General features: G+C 32.5%; 1 protein-coding gene across 1 annotated transcript; it reads left to right on the top strand.

The window, feature by feature from the left end:
• Positions 1–14,090: 14,090 nt before the first annotated feature.
• Positions 14,091–16,289, top strand: LOC141045046 (allene oxide cyclase, chloroplastic-like). The gene is made up of 4 exons (XM_073532065.2): positions 14,091–14,623; positions 14,975–15,129; positions 15,305–15,481; positions 15,619–16,289. Exons 1-4 carry the CDS (start codon positions 14,230–14,232, stop codon positions 15,871–15,873), a joined length of 981 nt encoding a protein of 326 aa, XP_073388166.1. The 5' UTR covers positions 14,091–14,229; the 3' UTR covers positions 15,874–16,289.
• The last annotated feature ends 1,504 nt before the right edge of the window (positions 16,290–17,793 follow it).

The raw sequence follows: 17,793 nt of genomic DNA, 5'->3' as shown, positions 1-17,793 counted from the left end.
AAGTCTTCAAAATTTGAATTGTAGATCTACTATCAAACTTATAAATTTTTTCGAAACATAATATCCTTTTTATTTTCAAATTCCAAAGTCATCCAAAAATTTGTGACTTTGCAAAGCTCTTACAAAGTCATTACATACTCAAATCAATCAAAATCAATGTCTAAAAAAAAATATTATTAAGTTTATTATTAAAGTTCCACTCTTCAATCTATTAAAGATCTTCAAAGTCATTTTAGGTGCATGGTTTTGTACCTTGCAATCTGATCTTGACCCAGATTGATAACTAAACCTCTCAGAGTATTAAATCTAGGCTTTTTGAGATAATTTCTCCTAAAATCTACTCTTAATTCCTTTTCAGACGTGCTTCTATCATTTTATTTTCCAATCAACTATGTTTAGCCTTATTTATGGTCCTACAAAGTAAATAGAAGCCTATTTTGTAAAAAAACAATAGTAATATTGTAATAGGATATAAATAAAATATTTGTATTATTAATACTTAGGAATAGATAGTTAAAACCATATTTGAAAAGTTATGGAAGCTTTTAGAATTGGAGTTAGATTAGTGGATTAAGTAGGATCTACCATGGAATATTTTAGAAAGAATTTAAGGTAGTTATGTAAGTAAGGTCTATCATAGAACCTTCTAAAAAAGACTTAGGACAATTATCTTAGTGGGACCTATCATAAAATCTTCAAAAAAAACATTTAAGGTGATTATCTAAGTGAGATCCATTATCTAAGAATATTTTAGAAAGTCTAAGGTAGTAGAATAAAATATAAATAAAACTGGCTTGGTACTTTTAGGACATATGGTCAAATATAGCTTTAAATCTTTTTTCTTAATATAATTGAATTTTTATATCTTTTTATTTTGCTCTATTTTATTATAATTCTAATTATTCAATTTTGTCTTTTATGTTTTATTTTTTAAAATTTTGTTCAATTTTACTTTAGTCAAGTTTGTCCTACTTTGTAATGAGGTTTTATATTGCTATGGATTGAAAAGGTCTTCAATACTTGTCATAGACCAATCTTATTTCATTGGTATCAAAGCAAGTGTTAGACTATTTTTTAGTAGTATGTCAATAATCATCATTTAGTTTAAGGTTAGTTGTTGTGGTCACACTAAGTACTATATTGAGGCTACCATAAGTTATTGTTAAAAGTCAATCAAGAAGTAAAAAAGTATTTTAATAATAGATTCTAGTAGAAAAATTATAGCATGAAAGATTTGGAAAAGAAATCCCAAATAGAGTCTCAAATATAACACCTCTTACACCAGATAGCTACTTTGCAAGGACAAATAGAAGCCTTGAGGATATTGAATCAACATTTGTTAGACTGAAATTGAGTAAGTCTAATACATACTTTAGGACTTCAAGACAAGAAGATGTATGGTAATGGTTCTTTAACATGCAACAATACCTCCAACTATCTGAAGAAAATACCTCTGAAGGAATTATGTATGTAGCCAATTATTTGAAAGATGTAGCAGTCATTTGGTAGCGACATGAAGTTCAAAGTTATAGAACTTAAGATAGATTTTTTTTTATTGGGAGGAGTTTGAGATTGAATTTAGGAATCAATTTTGACCCATCAATGTAGAAAAGATAGCATGCAATGAATTAGAAAATCTTACATAATCTAGATCAGTACAAGATTATATCTCCCAATTCAAGTTCCTATGTCTCTAAATTGGCAATGTTTTGAAGGCAAAGATGATAGATTGATTCCTACAAGGTTAAAAACCTAGAATCTAGTAAAAAATAGAATTAAAGAATCCATAAATATTTAAAGAGATAATTTAGATTGTGGAGAGGGTCTATGCTCTAAATTTCAAAAATCGTAGAGCACAACCTATAGCACAAAGTTCTATGCCACTATCTAATATTATGGCACAATAATCAATGCCAATAGAAATTGATGCCCTACAAAGATCATTAATACGACAAAAATGACAAATATTGGTACAAAAGGGATTATATTTTTATTATTGGCAGCTAGACCATCAAATTGGAGGTTGTCCAAAATGTCAAAATTCAAGCACCAATAAAACAAAACAAGTTTACAATCTTAAAATCAATCAAGTTGATAATGAAACAAAGTAGAAAAATAAGGCTTTCTAGTAAAGACACAAAGAGCTTGTACTAGGAATAGCTACTATCTCTTAGAAAAAAATTGCGTTGCTTCAAACAACTATAAAAAGAATCAATCGGTGCATCTAACGGAACTACTAAAGAGACAACCATATTGAGTGCTTATAGATTGTGGCTCTGTAAAAAATTGCATCTCAACTAAAATTATAGACTAATTTAGAATTAAAATTAAGGCAATCAAGGGAGGAAGTATATACCTTGTAGATAATTGAAAGAACATATTGAGTGAGACATTTGAAAAAGAAACCTTGAGGTTGATTGACACCTATGTCTTAAGAAAGAGATTCAAGGTGATAAAGCTCAAATATAATATTATTCTTGATATACCATAGTTAGACATAGAAGATATGCAAGTTAATTCGGTAGCAAGGACAATCTCCTTAAAGATGGTGGATGCAAGGTAACTCATTACACTTCAATATTAAGTGAAGAAGAAAGATAATCTATAACCAAAGACTTACTTGTAGGAACAACCTGTATAAAGAAGTAAATACAATATAAGTAACTAGTACATATGGTCGTTTCAAATCTTATATCAATAGTAGGAAAGATAGCTAAAGAATAGAACTAGCAAATCAACTTATAAAAAAATATTAAGATGTCTTTTCAATTGACCTACCTAATGATATGCCTCTAAATTAAGGTACCCTCTTCCAAAAAGAACTATTGCTTAGAGTCAAATAGCAAGTTAATTAATTTATTGTCTGGTGCCAAAAGCACTTGAAGAGCTATAAAAGACATTGGATGAATTCTTAGAGAAAGGCCTCATTTGAAAAAGCACATCGCCATAGAAAGCACCTATACTCTTTGTATCCAAGAATAATGCTGGACTTTGCCTTTGTATTGACTATCAAGACCTTAATAAATACACTGTTAAGAATGCATATCTATTACAATATATAGATGATCTTTTTAATCAACTTTAAAGTGTGACCATCTTTAATAAATTAGATCTTTGGAGCCACTATTGGCAAATACTTATTGCAAGACAGGATGTAAAAAAGATATAATTTTACATGCATTATGGACATTTTGAATGGTTGGTTTTATCTTTTGGCCTTACCAATGCTTTAGTTTCTTTCATAGGTCACATGAACATATTGTTTTAGGACCTTTTAGACAATTATATATTTTTCTTCATTGATGATATCTTTATATATAATAAAATCCCTGGAAAGCATGAGTAATACCTACAAGAAGTATTGCATCGGCTATAAAACAGTAACTTCTATTGCAAGCAATCAAAATGTGAACTTTGGAAGTTGGAAGTGAACATTGTAAGACATGTAGTATCTTCTAAAGACATGCATATGGAACAAGATGCAATATAATAATTGACAAATTCTAAAAAATATTAGACATCTCTTATTATTTTTGAGATCTTTCAATGTATAATAGTTTGAACTTTCTTAGAATCCATTATAAGTCCATCATTTGAAATAATGTATTATAAGAAATCAACTTGTGTAATATAAAATAAATACTTTCTTATTTTTGAATAGAATCTTTCATCTCTTGATTTTTGTAACACACAAAAATTATAAAGTTTATATTTTTTTATATTCTTAGAATAGATTAAAATATCATCTAAGTAACAAACAACAAAGTCATCTAAAAACTCTCAAAAATATCATTCATTAATTCCAAGAAAGCTATTAGTGCATTTGTAAGTCCAAAAGGTATGACATTGTATTCAAAATGTCCATACCTTATTTGAAACACAATCTTCCATTCATCTCCTTTTTTGATATATACCAAGTTGTATGTTTGTTATAGATTTATTTTTATATAAAACTTAATTTGATTTAATTGATTAAAAAATCTAATATTATAGGTAAGAGATACCTATTTTTGATGATGATTTGGTTGAATATTCAATAATCAATACACATCTAGAATAATCTATTCTTTTTCTTTACAAATAAAATTCAAACTCTTGCTAGAGTTTTAAAATGGCATATGATTTTCTTTGATATATTCCTTGAGTTTAGCCAACTCATTTTGTGATACACTATAAATTAGTCCAAATAGTGGTTGAGCTCTTTCTTGAAAGTCAATTGAGCAATCATAAGGATGATATTTTAGTAGTACATTTACATTCTTCTCAAATGCATCTTGAAAATTTTGATATTGCCTTAAAATGCTACTTGAAGTCTTTTCACTATTAAAATGAGATAAAACATAAATGACATAAGGTAATCTTTTTTTTGCGGCATGCAAGAAAGCTTTTGCACCTACAAATATAGGTTTAATTGTACTAAACTTATGACTTTCTACTTGATCAACTATACTCTTAGTTATACTTTTAAAAAAATCAAGACTATAAGAATTCAATCTATTTTTGGATTATATATTTTTAACCATAAAAAATCTAAAATAATTAAATTAGAAATAAATCTAATAATATTAAATATTATAAATTAACTATGATCATTAATTATTATTTCTATAGGAAGGATTTTATAAATAATATTTTTTGAAGAAAATAGTCGACCATCCATGACTTCTATATGAATAAGTTTAGTTTTCTTCATTATAGATATGCTATGTCTTTTAGAAAATTCTTCATTTAAGAAACATACTAAAGCTTTTGAATCTAACGAGGCAAAGGCTTTGTAATATTTAGGTCCTAAAATAATATTTATTATAAAATAAAAAAAAATAAAAAAAGTTTTTAAGAGAGAATAGGACCTTTATTATGTATTGCATAATGTTCCAATTGCACGATTTCTATTTTAACTAGAAAAATTAATTTTTTGATATAATATCTTCTTTAATAGTAATATTTCTCATTTTGTAGTTGTGTTGTTTCTTTGGACAACATTGAGCAATGTGCTTAAATTTTGTATAATATAAGGACAATCATTCTTGATAATGACATGTCTTTTCTTGCTTGATAAGAAGTTTGAAAGGTATTGTATCAATTTTTATATCTTCTACTTTCAAATATATGTATTGAAAAGATATTAGCATTGTCATTGAATTATAGTAGTTTTGAGGTGTATTTTTACAATTCTTAGATTGAAATTCAAAAAGATAATTTTCATACTTCATAATATAGTCAATTGATTGACTCAATATTTGAGGATCAAGTAAGTTGAGTATCAAAGTTTTTACCTCATATTATAATTTGTAGATAAATTGGCTAACAAGTACAACATCATCACATTTGATATCAGTTGTAAGTTATTGAAACTGTAAATCATATAATATTATCAATGTCATATAATGTGTCATCTTCTTTAAAATGTACCATGCATTTGGCTCTGGAAGGTGAAGTTATATTTTACAATTATCTAAAATCTTAATATGTTTCACTTATATAAGAAGAGTACAACTTGAATTTTAGTTCAAAGTTCTTAAATTCTATACAAAGTACTAAAAATATTTTTTTTAGTAATTTCAATCACACATAAATTCCAATTGCCTCATTACTTTTATAATTAGGTAATTTTGATTTTTCTTTGCAGGCCCTAATCCTAATTAGTAAGCTTTAGTAAGCTATAATTTCTAATTTAATCATCCATTTGAAGAAAAAATTTGCATATAAATGCCACTATAAGTCTTTTATATGTTCAAAAAGAATTCACCTCAATCCAACTTATAGATCATAAGAAAACATCCAAAAACCACACTAATGTTACTTGACTGCCAACTTAAAAGTTAATACAAATATTCTAGCAGTGAGTTCTCTTTCCTCAATTGTTAACTTCAATTCAAAATAGGTATATAGCTTGATCTTCACGACTTCTAATACCATGCCAAATTTCACTTCTATCCAACTAGTAGATCTTTTGGAGCATGTGGTGTCCTCCAAAGGTATGTATATAGAGCAAGATAAGGTGAAAGCAGTGGAGAATTGGCCAACCTTCCAAGGATGTTTCTTAAATCTACTCATTTTTAGGCCTTGCTAGATATTATTGCCGTTTTATTTGATGATTTGCATACATTGCTACCTCATTGACAAACCTATTTGAGAAAGTTGCTTCATTTGAATAGAAACTAGAGTAGCAAAGTGCCTTTGATAGGTTCAAGAAGGCACTCATTACTGCTCTAATATTTCAACTGTATAATTTCAACCTTCATTGTACGCTTCACATTGATGCTTCCAACTTTGCTATTAGAACAATCTTTCAATAAGATTTTAATAAGGGCCTTCAATATGTGGCATATGAATCATGCAAGCTTATTCCAAATAGATGGACAAATAGAGCATGCAAATCACACCTTGAAAGATATGATGTGAGCATTTGTGGCAGTTTATTATAATAATTGAGATGAATAGTTGATGCCCTTGGAGTTTCACTTATATTGATAGTATTCAAGCAAGTACTAATTATTTATTATTTTTCTCTAATACCAATCAACATCCGATTATGCCAACAACTTTCTATTTTTCTATCAATACTAATAACCTAATAATAAAAGAATTTATATAATAGCTTATAATGGCCATATAAGAACCACAATATAACCTCTTAACTACACAGAATCGAAATAAGTAGTATGTGAATAACCACTGGTAATACAAGATCTTCTAAGAGGGTGATTGGGTATTACTTTCCAATGCCAATTTGTCATTTGCTATATCAATCCAAATCCATAAAGTAACACCTTGATGGCTTTGACATTTTTACATTTTTCTAAAGATTTTTTATGTTGCATATTATTTCAAGTTTTGCCACATATTTGGATCCATCCAATCTTATATATTTCATAATTGAAGGAATTTTATACCAAGCCAAAGTACTTTCCAAATCGATATCAACCACCACCACTACCACCTCTAATTATTATTGATGACTAACAAGTGTATGAAGTGGATAGCATTTTGGATCATTGCTACTTTTGCCATAGTAGTAGACATCTACAATTTTAGTACAAAGTTCTTAGGAAATATTAACTTATTTTTGATGCAACGTGGAAATCACACAAAAACTTATCCATAACCAAGAAATAACTTGAAAATACCATTAGAAGTGAAAAATAGATGTTCTACATTAATAGAAGAGAATTAATTGTAACAGATTAAAGATAAGATATTTGTATTATTGACACATATAGATAGATAGTTAGAACCATGTTTGAAAAGTTATGGAAGTTTTTAGAATTGGAATTAGATTAATGAACTAAATAGGATCAATAAAAGAATATTCTAAAAAAAATTAGAATGATTATTGAAATAGGGCCTATCATAGAATCTTCTTAAAGAAGTTTAAGGTAGTTATCTAAGTAAGGTCCATCATTTAGGAACATTCTACAAAGTCCACGGTGGTAGAATAAAGTATAAATAGGACTAGCTAAGAACTTTTGGGATATTTGATCACATATATTATTGAATCCTTTTTATTAATATAATCAAATTTTATAACTTTCTATTTTTTTCTATACTATTTTAATTTTGATCACTTGATATTATCTTCTATTTTCTATTTTATTTAATTTTATTATGCTTTGTTTAGATCAAGCTTGTCCTACCTTGTGATAATATTTTATGTTGTTGTAGATTAAAAAGATCTTCAATACTTGAGATAGACTGGTCATGTTTCAAATACTACTCAATTTAACTATCTTTTTGACTATTACCTATTTTCTAAGATATTTTCTATAATATTTTAAAATAAGATCTTCTATAATATAATATTTTTTTCTCTCTTTCATTCATTAGCCATATTACATCATAACAACATATATATATTTAAAAAAAAAAATAGATAATAAAATAAAAATATGTCTATTTATAAATTATGATTCTAAAAGTGAAGAATATATGATATATGATACAAAAAAGATAAGAATATTAATTTCAAAGGATACAATTTTTGACAAAGAAAAGGTATGATATCTCCTTTTAGACCACACTATAGTCAATAAGGAGAAGATCTTTCTATTTGATAGTATGTTAGACAATCATACAAGTCAAGATAAAGTATCAATAAATACACCAAATCACTAACTTATGGACAAGGAATATAATTATACTACTCAAAGACATGCATAAGAAACTTTAGGTGAAGAGAGAGATATCGATACTCAATAAAAGAACATATATTTTAAAAATAATAATGAAACAAAAGAATTATAAGCTCAAACTTAGTTAAATTTAAGAAAAGTGATTAAATAAAATCTTTCTTGTTTCAAGAAGCCTAATAGAATATTTTATAATAATTAGATATTTTCTTTGGACTTATTAGAATACTTAAGTGAATTATTCTTCAAGGATTTTACAAACTAAAATACTTTTATATATAACCTCTTATTCAATAAAAATAATATGCATGACTATTTTTCCAAAAAAAAGTCCAATCAATACAAATGAAGTAATTCTTTGTCTAAGTCTATTGCAGCAAAAATGAATTGAAGAAGCAATTTTTGGAAGCTATCTCAATAAATCCAATAAATGAGAATTTCAAAATTTAGCTTGAGATAGAAAATTTTTAATATAGTCCATATATAAAAAAATAAAATAAAATAAAAAGATTTCCACAATAGTATTTGATCTTTAGTATATGACAATAGCCACTTAAGTCAAAAATTTGCAAAATCTATAAAATACTTGCATCATTACTATTTGAAATTAATGAATTTTATTTCACAAATATTGTGAAAAATATAATTCATTGAAATATTTAATTATTTAATAAAAAAATTCTTATATCAAATCTTGTATTAAGTATGACTATAAGTTCTTCTATAAACAAATATAATGTGCGCAAGTTGCAAACAACATCAAGCACCAACTTTCTAAATACTCATAGAAAACTTTTAATTTATGTAGAGGCAATCAAAGATATAAGATAGAAGGATGACATGAAATTGAATCAATATATAAAAATAAAATATATAAATTAGTATACTTATGAAAAGACAAAGAACTCATTTTAATAAAATAGATTTATAGAACCAAAATAAGTCCATCAAGTAAAATACTTTAGCTAAAAGCAAGAATAGTTATACAAGGAATGAACAGTGAGAAGATTTAGATAAATTTGATATATTTGCACCTATTATGTGTTGATCAATAATATATATGGTACTTGCATTGGCAGCACAAAAGCAATGATGAATCATATAGATGGACATTAAGACAACATTTCTTAAAAAAAAATTAAAAGAAGAATTTTTTATGGAAGTCTTAGATAGTTTTTATGGAATAAGAACAAAAAAGGTTGCTAAAATTTTGAAAGCCCTATATGGACTATGTCAAGATCTTTGAGCTTCATATAGTTGTCTTGATAGCTATTTCAAAGAAAAAAGGCTGATAAAAAATATAACAAATCATAATATGTACTATTCATATCAAATATATATATATATATATATGTAATTCTTATATTGTATGTAGATGATCTACTATTAATATGAAACAATGAAAATAAAATCGACAAAGTTAAAATCCTATTCACCACAAAATTCAAAATGACACTATTAAAAGATGCTTGATTCTAAGATATCAAGATAAAATATAGTTCTCATGGAATCTAATTACATCAGAGAAAGTTTATTTATACCATGTTGAATTGTTTCATAATGCAAAATTGCAATCATGGATCCATCCCAATAAGCAATGGTTTCAAATTTAAGAAAAAAATGTGCACACAAAGCTAATTGAGCTTCCATTATATAAATCACTTTTCAGATGCTTATGTTTAGTAGTCATTATCATAAGTATAGACATAAACTATGCCATAGGAAATATGTACAAATACATGCAAGAACCATAAGAAAATTAGATTATTGTGAAGCATATCCTACACTATCTCAAAGAAACAAATAATTGGAATTTATACTTTCTTTTGACAATAGAATTAAGTTATTATACCTTCACTAGTTTTGACTTTGGGTACAATTTGGATACTTAACAATCTACCATATGAATCATAAATAAGCTCAATAGCAATATTATAGATTGAGGCAACAAACTTCAATCAATTATTATTTTTTCTACTATAAAAGTAAATTACCATAGCTTATGAGAAGCTACAAAAACATTTGCTACTTATGCATATTACTAAATGAATTCCACTTATGTGATGAATCACCAACTCAATTTTATATTAATAATTAATTAAGCATCAAATTGGTAGACAATCTTGTACTTTATATACTAAGAAAGCATATTGAGATCTAACATTATTTTATTAGAAAAAGACCACAAGCATGAGATTTAATTGTAACATATGTACCAACTAAACTATAACAAGCTCACTATTTAATCAAGCAACTGGATCAGCTACGGATCTATACCAACAAAGCAAAATTAGGCCTTGAATCTTTGTTTGATCAATCTTGATTCTTAATATCTAAGTACCTCTCAACTTCAACAAGAGATCTAAAATATTTATATTTAGATCCACTAAATCTATGAATGTTGAGATAACACTTATTTCAAGTATAATACATTCTTGGCCAAATCACCTTTCTAACAACATAGCACTTCTTGATTGATATTAGAGTTGAAGACAAACAAGGCTCAAGAAGAATAAGAAGTATTGGGGCAAAATCATCAACTTTCTCTACTTCAAAATAAAAAGGGTCGTGAATCACCAATCTCTAAAGTTGCCTAAACAAAAATCCCATGGAGAAATCAATGATTCTGTGAAGAACAACAAGGAAACACCTCAAAGCAAGCAACAAAACCTCACTCTATCTTAGGAAATGTTAGGATTAATATGGTACAATAATAATTAGTAAATGGGCTAGAATAAAACAAGATGAATCAGGAATAGATTGTTACCATTGATAAATTATCTATTTGTGTTAGAAGCAGCTCAAAAGAATGCAAAGAGAGGAATCAACAACAGGGTACAATATCAAACATATAATACAAAGAATGAAGGAGTGCATTACAAGTAACACTCTCCTCACTGACAACGACGTCATTATCATTATTACAACTTCAATTAACTCACTAGTTGTTCAATAGCCCATAGTTATCGTACAGACAACGAGCAGTTAAGGACTAAAGATAGAAATAAAACCTTGTGGTTAAAGGGGGTGAATCGCTTTACTGTTTCTCGAGTGTGTTTTCACTTTCAGAATATTCGTATTAGTCACTAGCTCACAGAGTCCTTGTTTCCCTTGAATGCTCTCTTGGATTGTCTCCTAGTTGGTTGGTGCCCGAAAGCACCTTGATAGCTCATGTTGCCACATTGTAAAAACCTTTTCTCTACTTTGTGGCTTATTAGACCAAAGGCTAACAGATTCGATCTGCTATTTAAACTATACTGCAATCCTGGAAGTCTAATTACAATCCTTGCGTGCTTAGGAAGCACAAACGGGCACATGGCTGCGAAGAGTTCAACACACAATCCTAAGTCTGTCCCTATGCATTGTGCGGAGCTCCATCCCTGCACCACTTTTGTACTATTGTCATAAAATCAATATAAACAACAATCCGAGGCGGAGTTTCATTCGAAGCACGACTTGCGGACAGTGGGGAACTGGGAAGTGCGGGCGATGGAAAGCATTGCAGGACAGCGATTTGACGGTCCCGGAGGAGATTGTCGGAGGTTGACCGTCTGGCTGGGGAGGTACGTGTTCTGTGAAGGTGAAGGTGGGTGCCTGGCTATTCACTTGGCGATGCTTTTGGGGGATGTGGAGCGCAACGACAGCGCAGCTGAGCCGCCGAGGCGGCTGCATGGGCGGGGTGGTCGGCCCAACCAACTGCAGGGCATCCGGATGTTGAGCGATTCCATGGAATTGCATGTCAATCTCCTTCTCTCACTGACTCACTGTCGGTATGGCGCTCGGTGAAAGTTCTGTCGCATTTGAGCTGGATGGGTTCAGAAATGGTTTATGCTTTTTTCGGTGTGTTAGTGCGCACACTTAACTTCATTTAGGGATAGGTGAAACATTATTGGGCATTACGAGAGGATAATAGTTTGAAAAAGTATGTTTTGAGAATAGAGAAGTTTGTGAGAGAGCACAAATATAGAATTTCGAAGAGAATGTAAGAAGCTACTAGAAAATGAGGAGAATGTGCCAAGTTTATGGGAAAATATTAAAATAAGGCATGCATAGAAAGCTTGAATGTCATGGGGTCCACCTCAAAATATCCTTTATTAGTTGTCTTCTTTTAATTTTAGTTGGTGAAAACGAATTATTATTGTTAAAGTAGACGGTAACTGAGCCAATTATGTGTTGCAGTTAAACAAAATCTTTTTTACTATTGTAGGAAGTTTAATAAGGGGCATTCAAAAATCATGAAACCATTATTTAACTTTTGGTCGACATGGATTTTTTCAAAGAAGTTCTTTTATACCAAACTTCTATTTTGACGCCCACAATGAAGCATAGCAAGCTAAACATTGACTTTAGGTCACACAATGCTACCTACTAAAAGTAGAGATATTTCAAATATTATATAAATGCAGACAAAGAAGCAATGACATCAACAAAGTATATGTCAATGATGTTATTTTAAAATATATCTTGTTACAATTATAATTGGATATGAACATAAACTAATTTACTATACTTTTGCTATATTAAAACAAGAAATATTAGTAGTAATTATAATAATTTTGATTCTATTTATAAATATTGATAAAAATAAAAATAATTGAATTTGTTTGTTGATTAATTTTAATTTTTTGTTTTAGAATATTTTGAGAAAGTATTTAAAATAAAATAAATTATATAAGTATTTTTTTTTAGAAATCATCTTCTAGATAGGTGTCAAGTTTGAAAAAAATCATTTAGTGTCTTATCATTTTAGAATGAACTAAGTTGGTTCTTCAATACCATGATTAATATTTATTTTAATTATATTATTTAAAGATTGTGTTTAATAGAAATAAGATCGAAACTCTTGACTAATAGGAAAAAACTAAATCCATTTGTAATAAAACTTAAATTTAATCAGCTTTATTTTATTACATTTGACATATTTAAAATTTAATCTTTGTATCATATATTATTTAAAGATAAAATCATGTCTTTCTTACTTGTTATTTTAGGCCTAGTTAATTGTCTCTAGACCACGTGTTTATTACTTAAATGTAGTTAACATGTGCCAATATGCAATTAAATTTTAATATAATATTTACAAAAAATATAGAAGAAATTAAAATGGAGTTGTTGTGTATTTGGTGTGGGATTCCTCTTCTACTTCTTTGACAGAAAATAAATGAGATGAAACTTCTAGAATGTATCAATGCCACACTTCAAAAGCTTTTTCTTCAACTTGTTGTCTTACTTCCACAGAAATAAAAATCCAAAAACTGGGCCACAAAATTTAACGGTTCCCAAGACGATAGCCGATTCAGCGCCCCGCTAAATTGGATATCTCAGACCACAGGGATTAACAGTTACCCGATCATCAACACTCCTGAAAGGATGGAAGTGTGAAGATGACACCAAATCGCGGCAACAGATATTTTATAGTGCACCATACCGACACTGGACAGTGAAAGAAGGAGATTGAGAGTACAATTCCATGCCATTGCTCAACATCCGGATGCCCTGCAGTTCGTTGGGCCGACTCCCCCACCCATGCAGCCGCCTTTGCGGCTTAGCTGCGCTGCCGTCGCGCTCCACATCCGCCAAATGCATCGCCAAGTGAGTAGCCAAGAACCCACCTTCACCTTCACAGGACACATGCCTCCCCAGCCAGACGTTCAACCTCCGACAATCTCCTCCCGAACCGTCAAATCGCCGTTCTGCAATGCAATGCTTACCATCGCCCCCACTTCCCAGTTCCCCACTGTCGGCAAGTCGTTCTTCGAACGAAGCCCCGCCTTGCCCCGTTGTCCCGCTGGTGATGATCAAGTAAAGTGCCCGATTGGTCGTACATGTGGGCGTCCCAGCTGCCGGCAGCGGCAACCATACTTTCTCGTGCTTGACTGTGAGTCAACCCAGAATCTTCAGATTGCGGTCCCGTCAAACCCATCACTCGCCTGGGCGCGTGCCCATATAAAGCCGTGCCCACAATCGCATTCCCTCATAACAACGCTCACAACAACGCTCACACCGCTCCGAAAGTTCCTGCTCCCGATCTCTCCCCCTCGGGTTTGCTTCACCGGGTTCGTTTGCAGCGTCCCCGAAAATTCGCATCGCATCCATCGACATGGAAGTCATGATCGCCGAAGCTCCGGCCAGATGCTCCAGCATGCTGGGTCGTAGTGCTGCAGCTCCTTCTGATGTTCGTGCAATGGGACGAGCTGGTGGTGCGGGTTTGAGAGCACCTTGCTTGCCATCCCGGCGGTCGCGTGGAGGTGCTGGCTGTGAGCTCGCGGCATCGGCGCCCCGTGAGCGACGCAATCCGGTCCAGTCCTCCATCAGATCCGTCCTCGACGTCGAGCCGAGAGTGTTTGCGGATGGTGAGCCTCACAGCTGTGTGGACAGCACCGAGTCGCTGCTGCAGAAATTGGCCGACATGGGGCCACCCAATGATAGCGCCCTGTCTCGCATGAACGAGGCCGCAGACCGGCTTTTCCTGTGGGACGACGTTCCCAAGCTAGGTACGCGTTCAGGTCACCACCCCACGTTTCACTGCAATTCCACTGCTATTCCACTGCAATTTCGCTGCTTCGTCGAAGTAGTCGGAGGGCCTGCTGCTGGACGTCGTGGCGAAAGGGCACAGCCTCTGGCTTGGAATTCCGGGGCCGACTCCGAATGGGAGACTGTCCACACACCCCTGCACGTATCGACGTGCTGGCTGACGGAATGGGTTCTCCGGTGCACCCCGCACGCACAGCGCTGGCGTGTTTGTTGCCCTTCCTCCACGGTGGGTTCCCGACGCCTGGCCCGCACCGGTGGTCACACAAATAGCTGATGTTGCCCCTGGTTTGTGATGGTGCCTGGTGTTGCAGCGAAGAAGCAGACTTTCACGGTGTACGAGCTGAACGAGTTCGACCGGGACAGTCCCGCGTTCTTGGAATTGAGCAGACAGTCCGTCAACAGAACGGATCCGGTGACCGGAGAACACGTCAAGGCTCTTGGCGACCAGGTCCCTTTCACCAACAAGGTAAGTGGCGCTGGGCGGTGTGCAGTGATTTGTACAATCCCCAGCCTCGTGTGCTGCCGACAAGTTAGAGTCGCGTACCCAGGTCCGTCACCCTTGAAGTTGGATCACACGAGTAAGAAGGGGCGCGGGGGTCGCTGAGGACTGAGGGTGGGGGAATTGGTGTGTGTATTTGCAGCTGTACGATTCGTCGTTGCGGACGAGGCTGGGCATCACGACGGGAATCTGCCTGCACATGAAACAGTATCCGGGAAGGGGGGCTCCGGAACTGCACGGCTTGCCATTCTTCACGCCCGATCACTACGAGACCATCATGAGCTGGCACTTGGGCGACATGGGCCACATCAGCGGCATGGTGCGATCCCGTTTCCAAATGCAACTCCACAGTTGGACTGGGTGATCAGGCGTCCAGAATGTAGAACGTTGGATGTTGGAGGGCTGTTGGGTGCTGATGAATTGAACTGTGGGGTGGGACGGGGACTCGGGGCGCAGGGGCCGTTCATCAACTTCCAGGACACGCTGATGGGCGTCACGGGAGGCACGGGGTTCTTCGCGGAGGCGAGAGGAGTGGTGCGACTGCATCCCATCACGCCCTTCAAGTTCATGTACACGTTCACGCTGACGGGCATCCCCAAGCTGCCGGAAGTGCTGACCAAGGAGCTGGTGGTGCCCGGGTTCGGAGTGGAAGCGCACGCGGACGCTGTGCAGGGCAAGCCGGAGAGCACGCTGGCCAACTTCACCAACTGATGATTGGGGGGCAGGCCGGAGCGTGGAGGGGAGGTGTGTGTGTGGGATGGTGGGAGGGCATTTCATTTCATTTCATTGGCATGGAGGGTCTGTGCTGTGCTGTGCTGTGCTACTTGTATTCCGTTTTGGGCTTCAGGGCCTGGTCACCGCCACTCGTTCTACTTTCCTTCCTTGCCTTCTTTCGCGCTCGCCCTCCCCCACACCCACGCGCTGACCTCTTCCTCGTCGGTTGGTAGTCTCCTCTGCTGTTTCTGGCCTCCTTCAAAGTTTGATGCTTGGGGGGCAGTAGGAATGTAGAGAGTGGTGAGAGGGGAGATGGATTTCCTTCTGAGAATATGTGTTTTGTTATCATTGTTACTTTGATTGAAGATGGGTTTTAATATCTTGGAATATATATTTTTTTGACATTTTGGAAACCTGGGGTGCATTTAACTCTCAATTATCGTTTATTTTGTGGCTTGAGTTTGAAGGAGAGTACTGTTATTTTTGTTATGATTTTGGTGTGTATTTGTTTGCACAGCCTTCTTGTATCCACTCTGAATTTTGACTGATTTGGACACCTTACAGCACATTTTAGAAAAAGGATGTGAAAATGTATGTTTATTTTTATTTTTATTTTTTTGTAGTAAACACATTCATACTTTCTTTTGGTTAAAATTGATTTTTTTTTTGTTTTTTAATTGATTTGGAAACCCTTATGACTATGTTATCTATCTGTTCATTTTAAAATATGAGTACTTGATTTAATCTTTTGTATAATTTTGAAGTACAATAGTTGCATTAAATGCAATGGACTGCATCTTTAAAGCTCTATTAAATATACATTAAATATATAAAATTTATTTATGTATTTTTAATTATAATTATGGTTAGTAAAATACATCCTATCTAGAGGCCCTTTATGGATCTTAGAGAGGGATTGGAATTTGTTAAACTCCATATCGAAAAATAATGTATGTATTGTGAAGTATATCACTGAAGATTAGATTGGAAACTCGGATTATTACAAGTCTTATCATTCAACAGGTAGTTCTTTCATAATATATTAGAATTTTATTAATTAATGGAATATAAAATTTTGATATTTTTGAATCTTTGGTAAAGTAGATGAATTTAATTAGAACAAGGTGTAGAAATAAAATAAAAACACAAATTTCAAACTTTATATTTGAGAAAATGTAGCCCAACTAAGACCGTTGATTTATAATAACATTATTTCAACTTCAGAAAATCATACTTTAGAAATTTATATAACATCTTTCTATTTTAAAGATCAAAGAATTATTAGCAATCTACTATTACAACCACTCAAAGTATATTCTAACAATGTTTAGGATCTTAGAATTAATTTGCAAGAATATCAAATAAAGAATATAATAGGATATGTGGATATATTTTAAAATAGAATAAAAAAATCAATAAAAAATCAAAAAGAGTAAGATATGTAAAGAATAATGCAAGAATTAAAAATCAAAATAGTAGTTATATGAACACATTAAAATTTACAAGTTAATCTATTATATACAAGAATCTAATAATTTATTAAAAGATTTTAAGTTAGAAATTTTAGGTTAACAGATAGAAACAAAAAAGTTAAAAGATGAGAGTATAAACTAATTTACGAAAAAACGGTGATGGATTCATAAATTATAATTATTTTTGCAATCAAACAAAGAGATTTTAAGTTTTTAGATTTAACCCTACAAAATAATAAATGCTATAATACTATTGATATAAAAAATAAGAAAATTTTATATTTTAAATCTTATAAACTATTTAAAAGGATCAAGAAGATGCTACTACAGTGAGATCCACATTTAAAGCTCATTAACATATATTTTGTTTCAAAAAAATTATAAAATAAATTACACTTAGCTAATAAATACTTTTAATACAACTAATTTAAATCTTAGATTCTGG

The sequence above is a fragment of the Physcomitrium patens genome, chromosome 2 (assembly GCF_059467195.1).
Source record: "Physcomitrium patens ecotype Gransden chromosome 2, ASM5946719v1, whole genome shotgun sequence".
Classification (NCBI taxonomy): Eukaryota; Viridiplantae; Streptophyta; class Bryopsida; order Funariales; family Funariaceae; genus Physcomitrium; species Physcomitrium patens.
This window is presented reverse-complemented; position numbering and strand designations above follow the sequence as displayed.

What these genes read in the sequence shown, in the direction of transcription:
- LOC141045046 (XM_073532065.2), top strand. Translation starts at nt 14,230, where the DNA reads ATGGAAGTCATGATCGCCGAAGCTCCGGCCAGATGCTCCAGCATGCTG. An exon ending in GGACGACGTTCCCAAGCTAG is followed by an intron (nt 14,624 to 14,974) that starts GTACGCGTTCAG and finishes CTGGTGTTGCAG; the next exon opens with CGAAGAAGCAGACTTTCACG. An exon ending in AGGTCCCTTTCACCAACAAG is followed by an intron (nt 15,130 to 15,304) that starts GTAAGTGGCGCT and finishes GTGTATTTGCAG; the next exon opens with CTGTACGATTCGTCGTTGCG.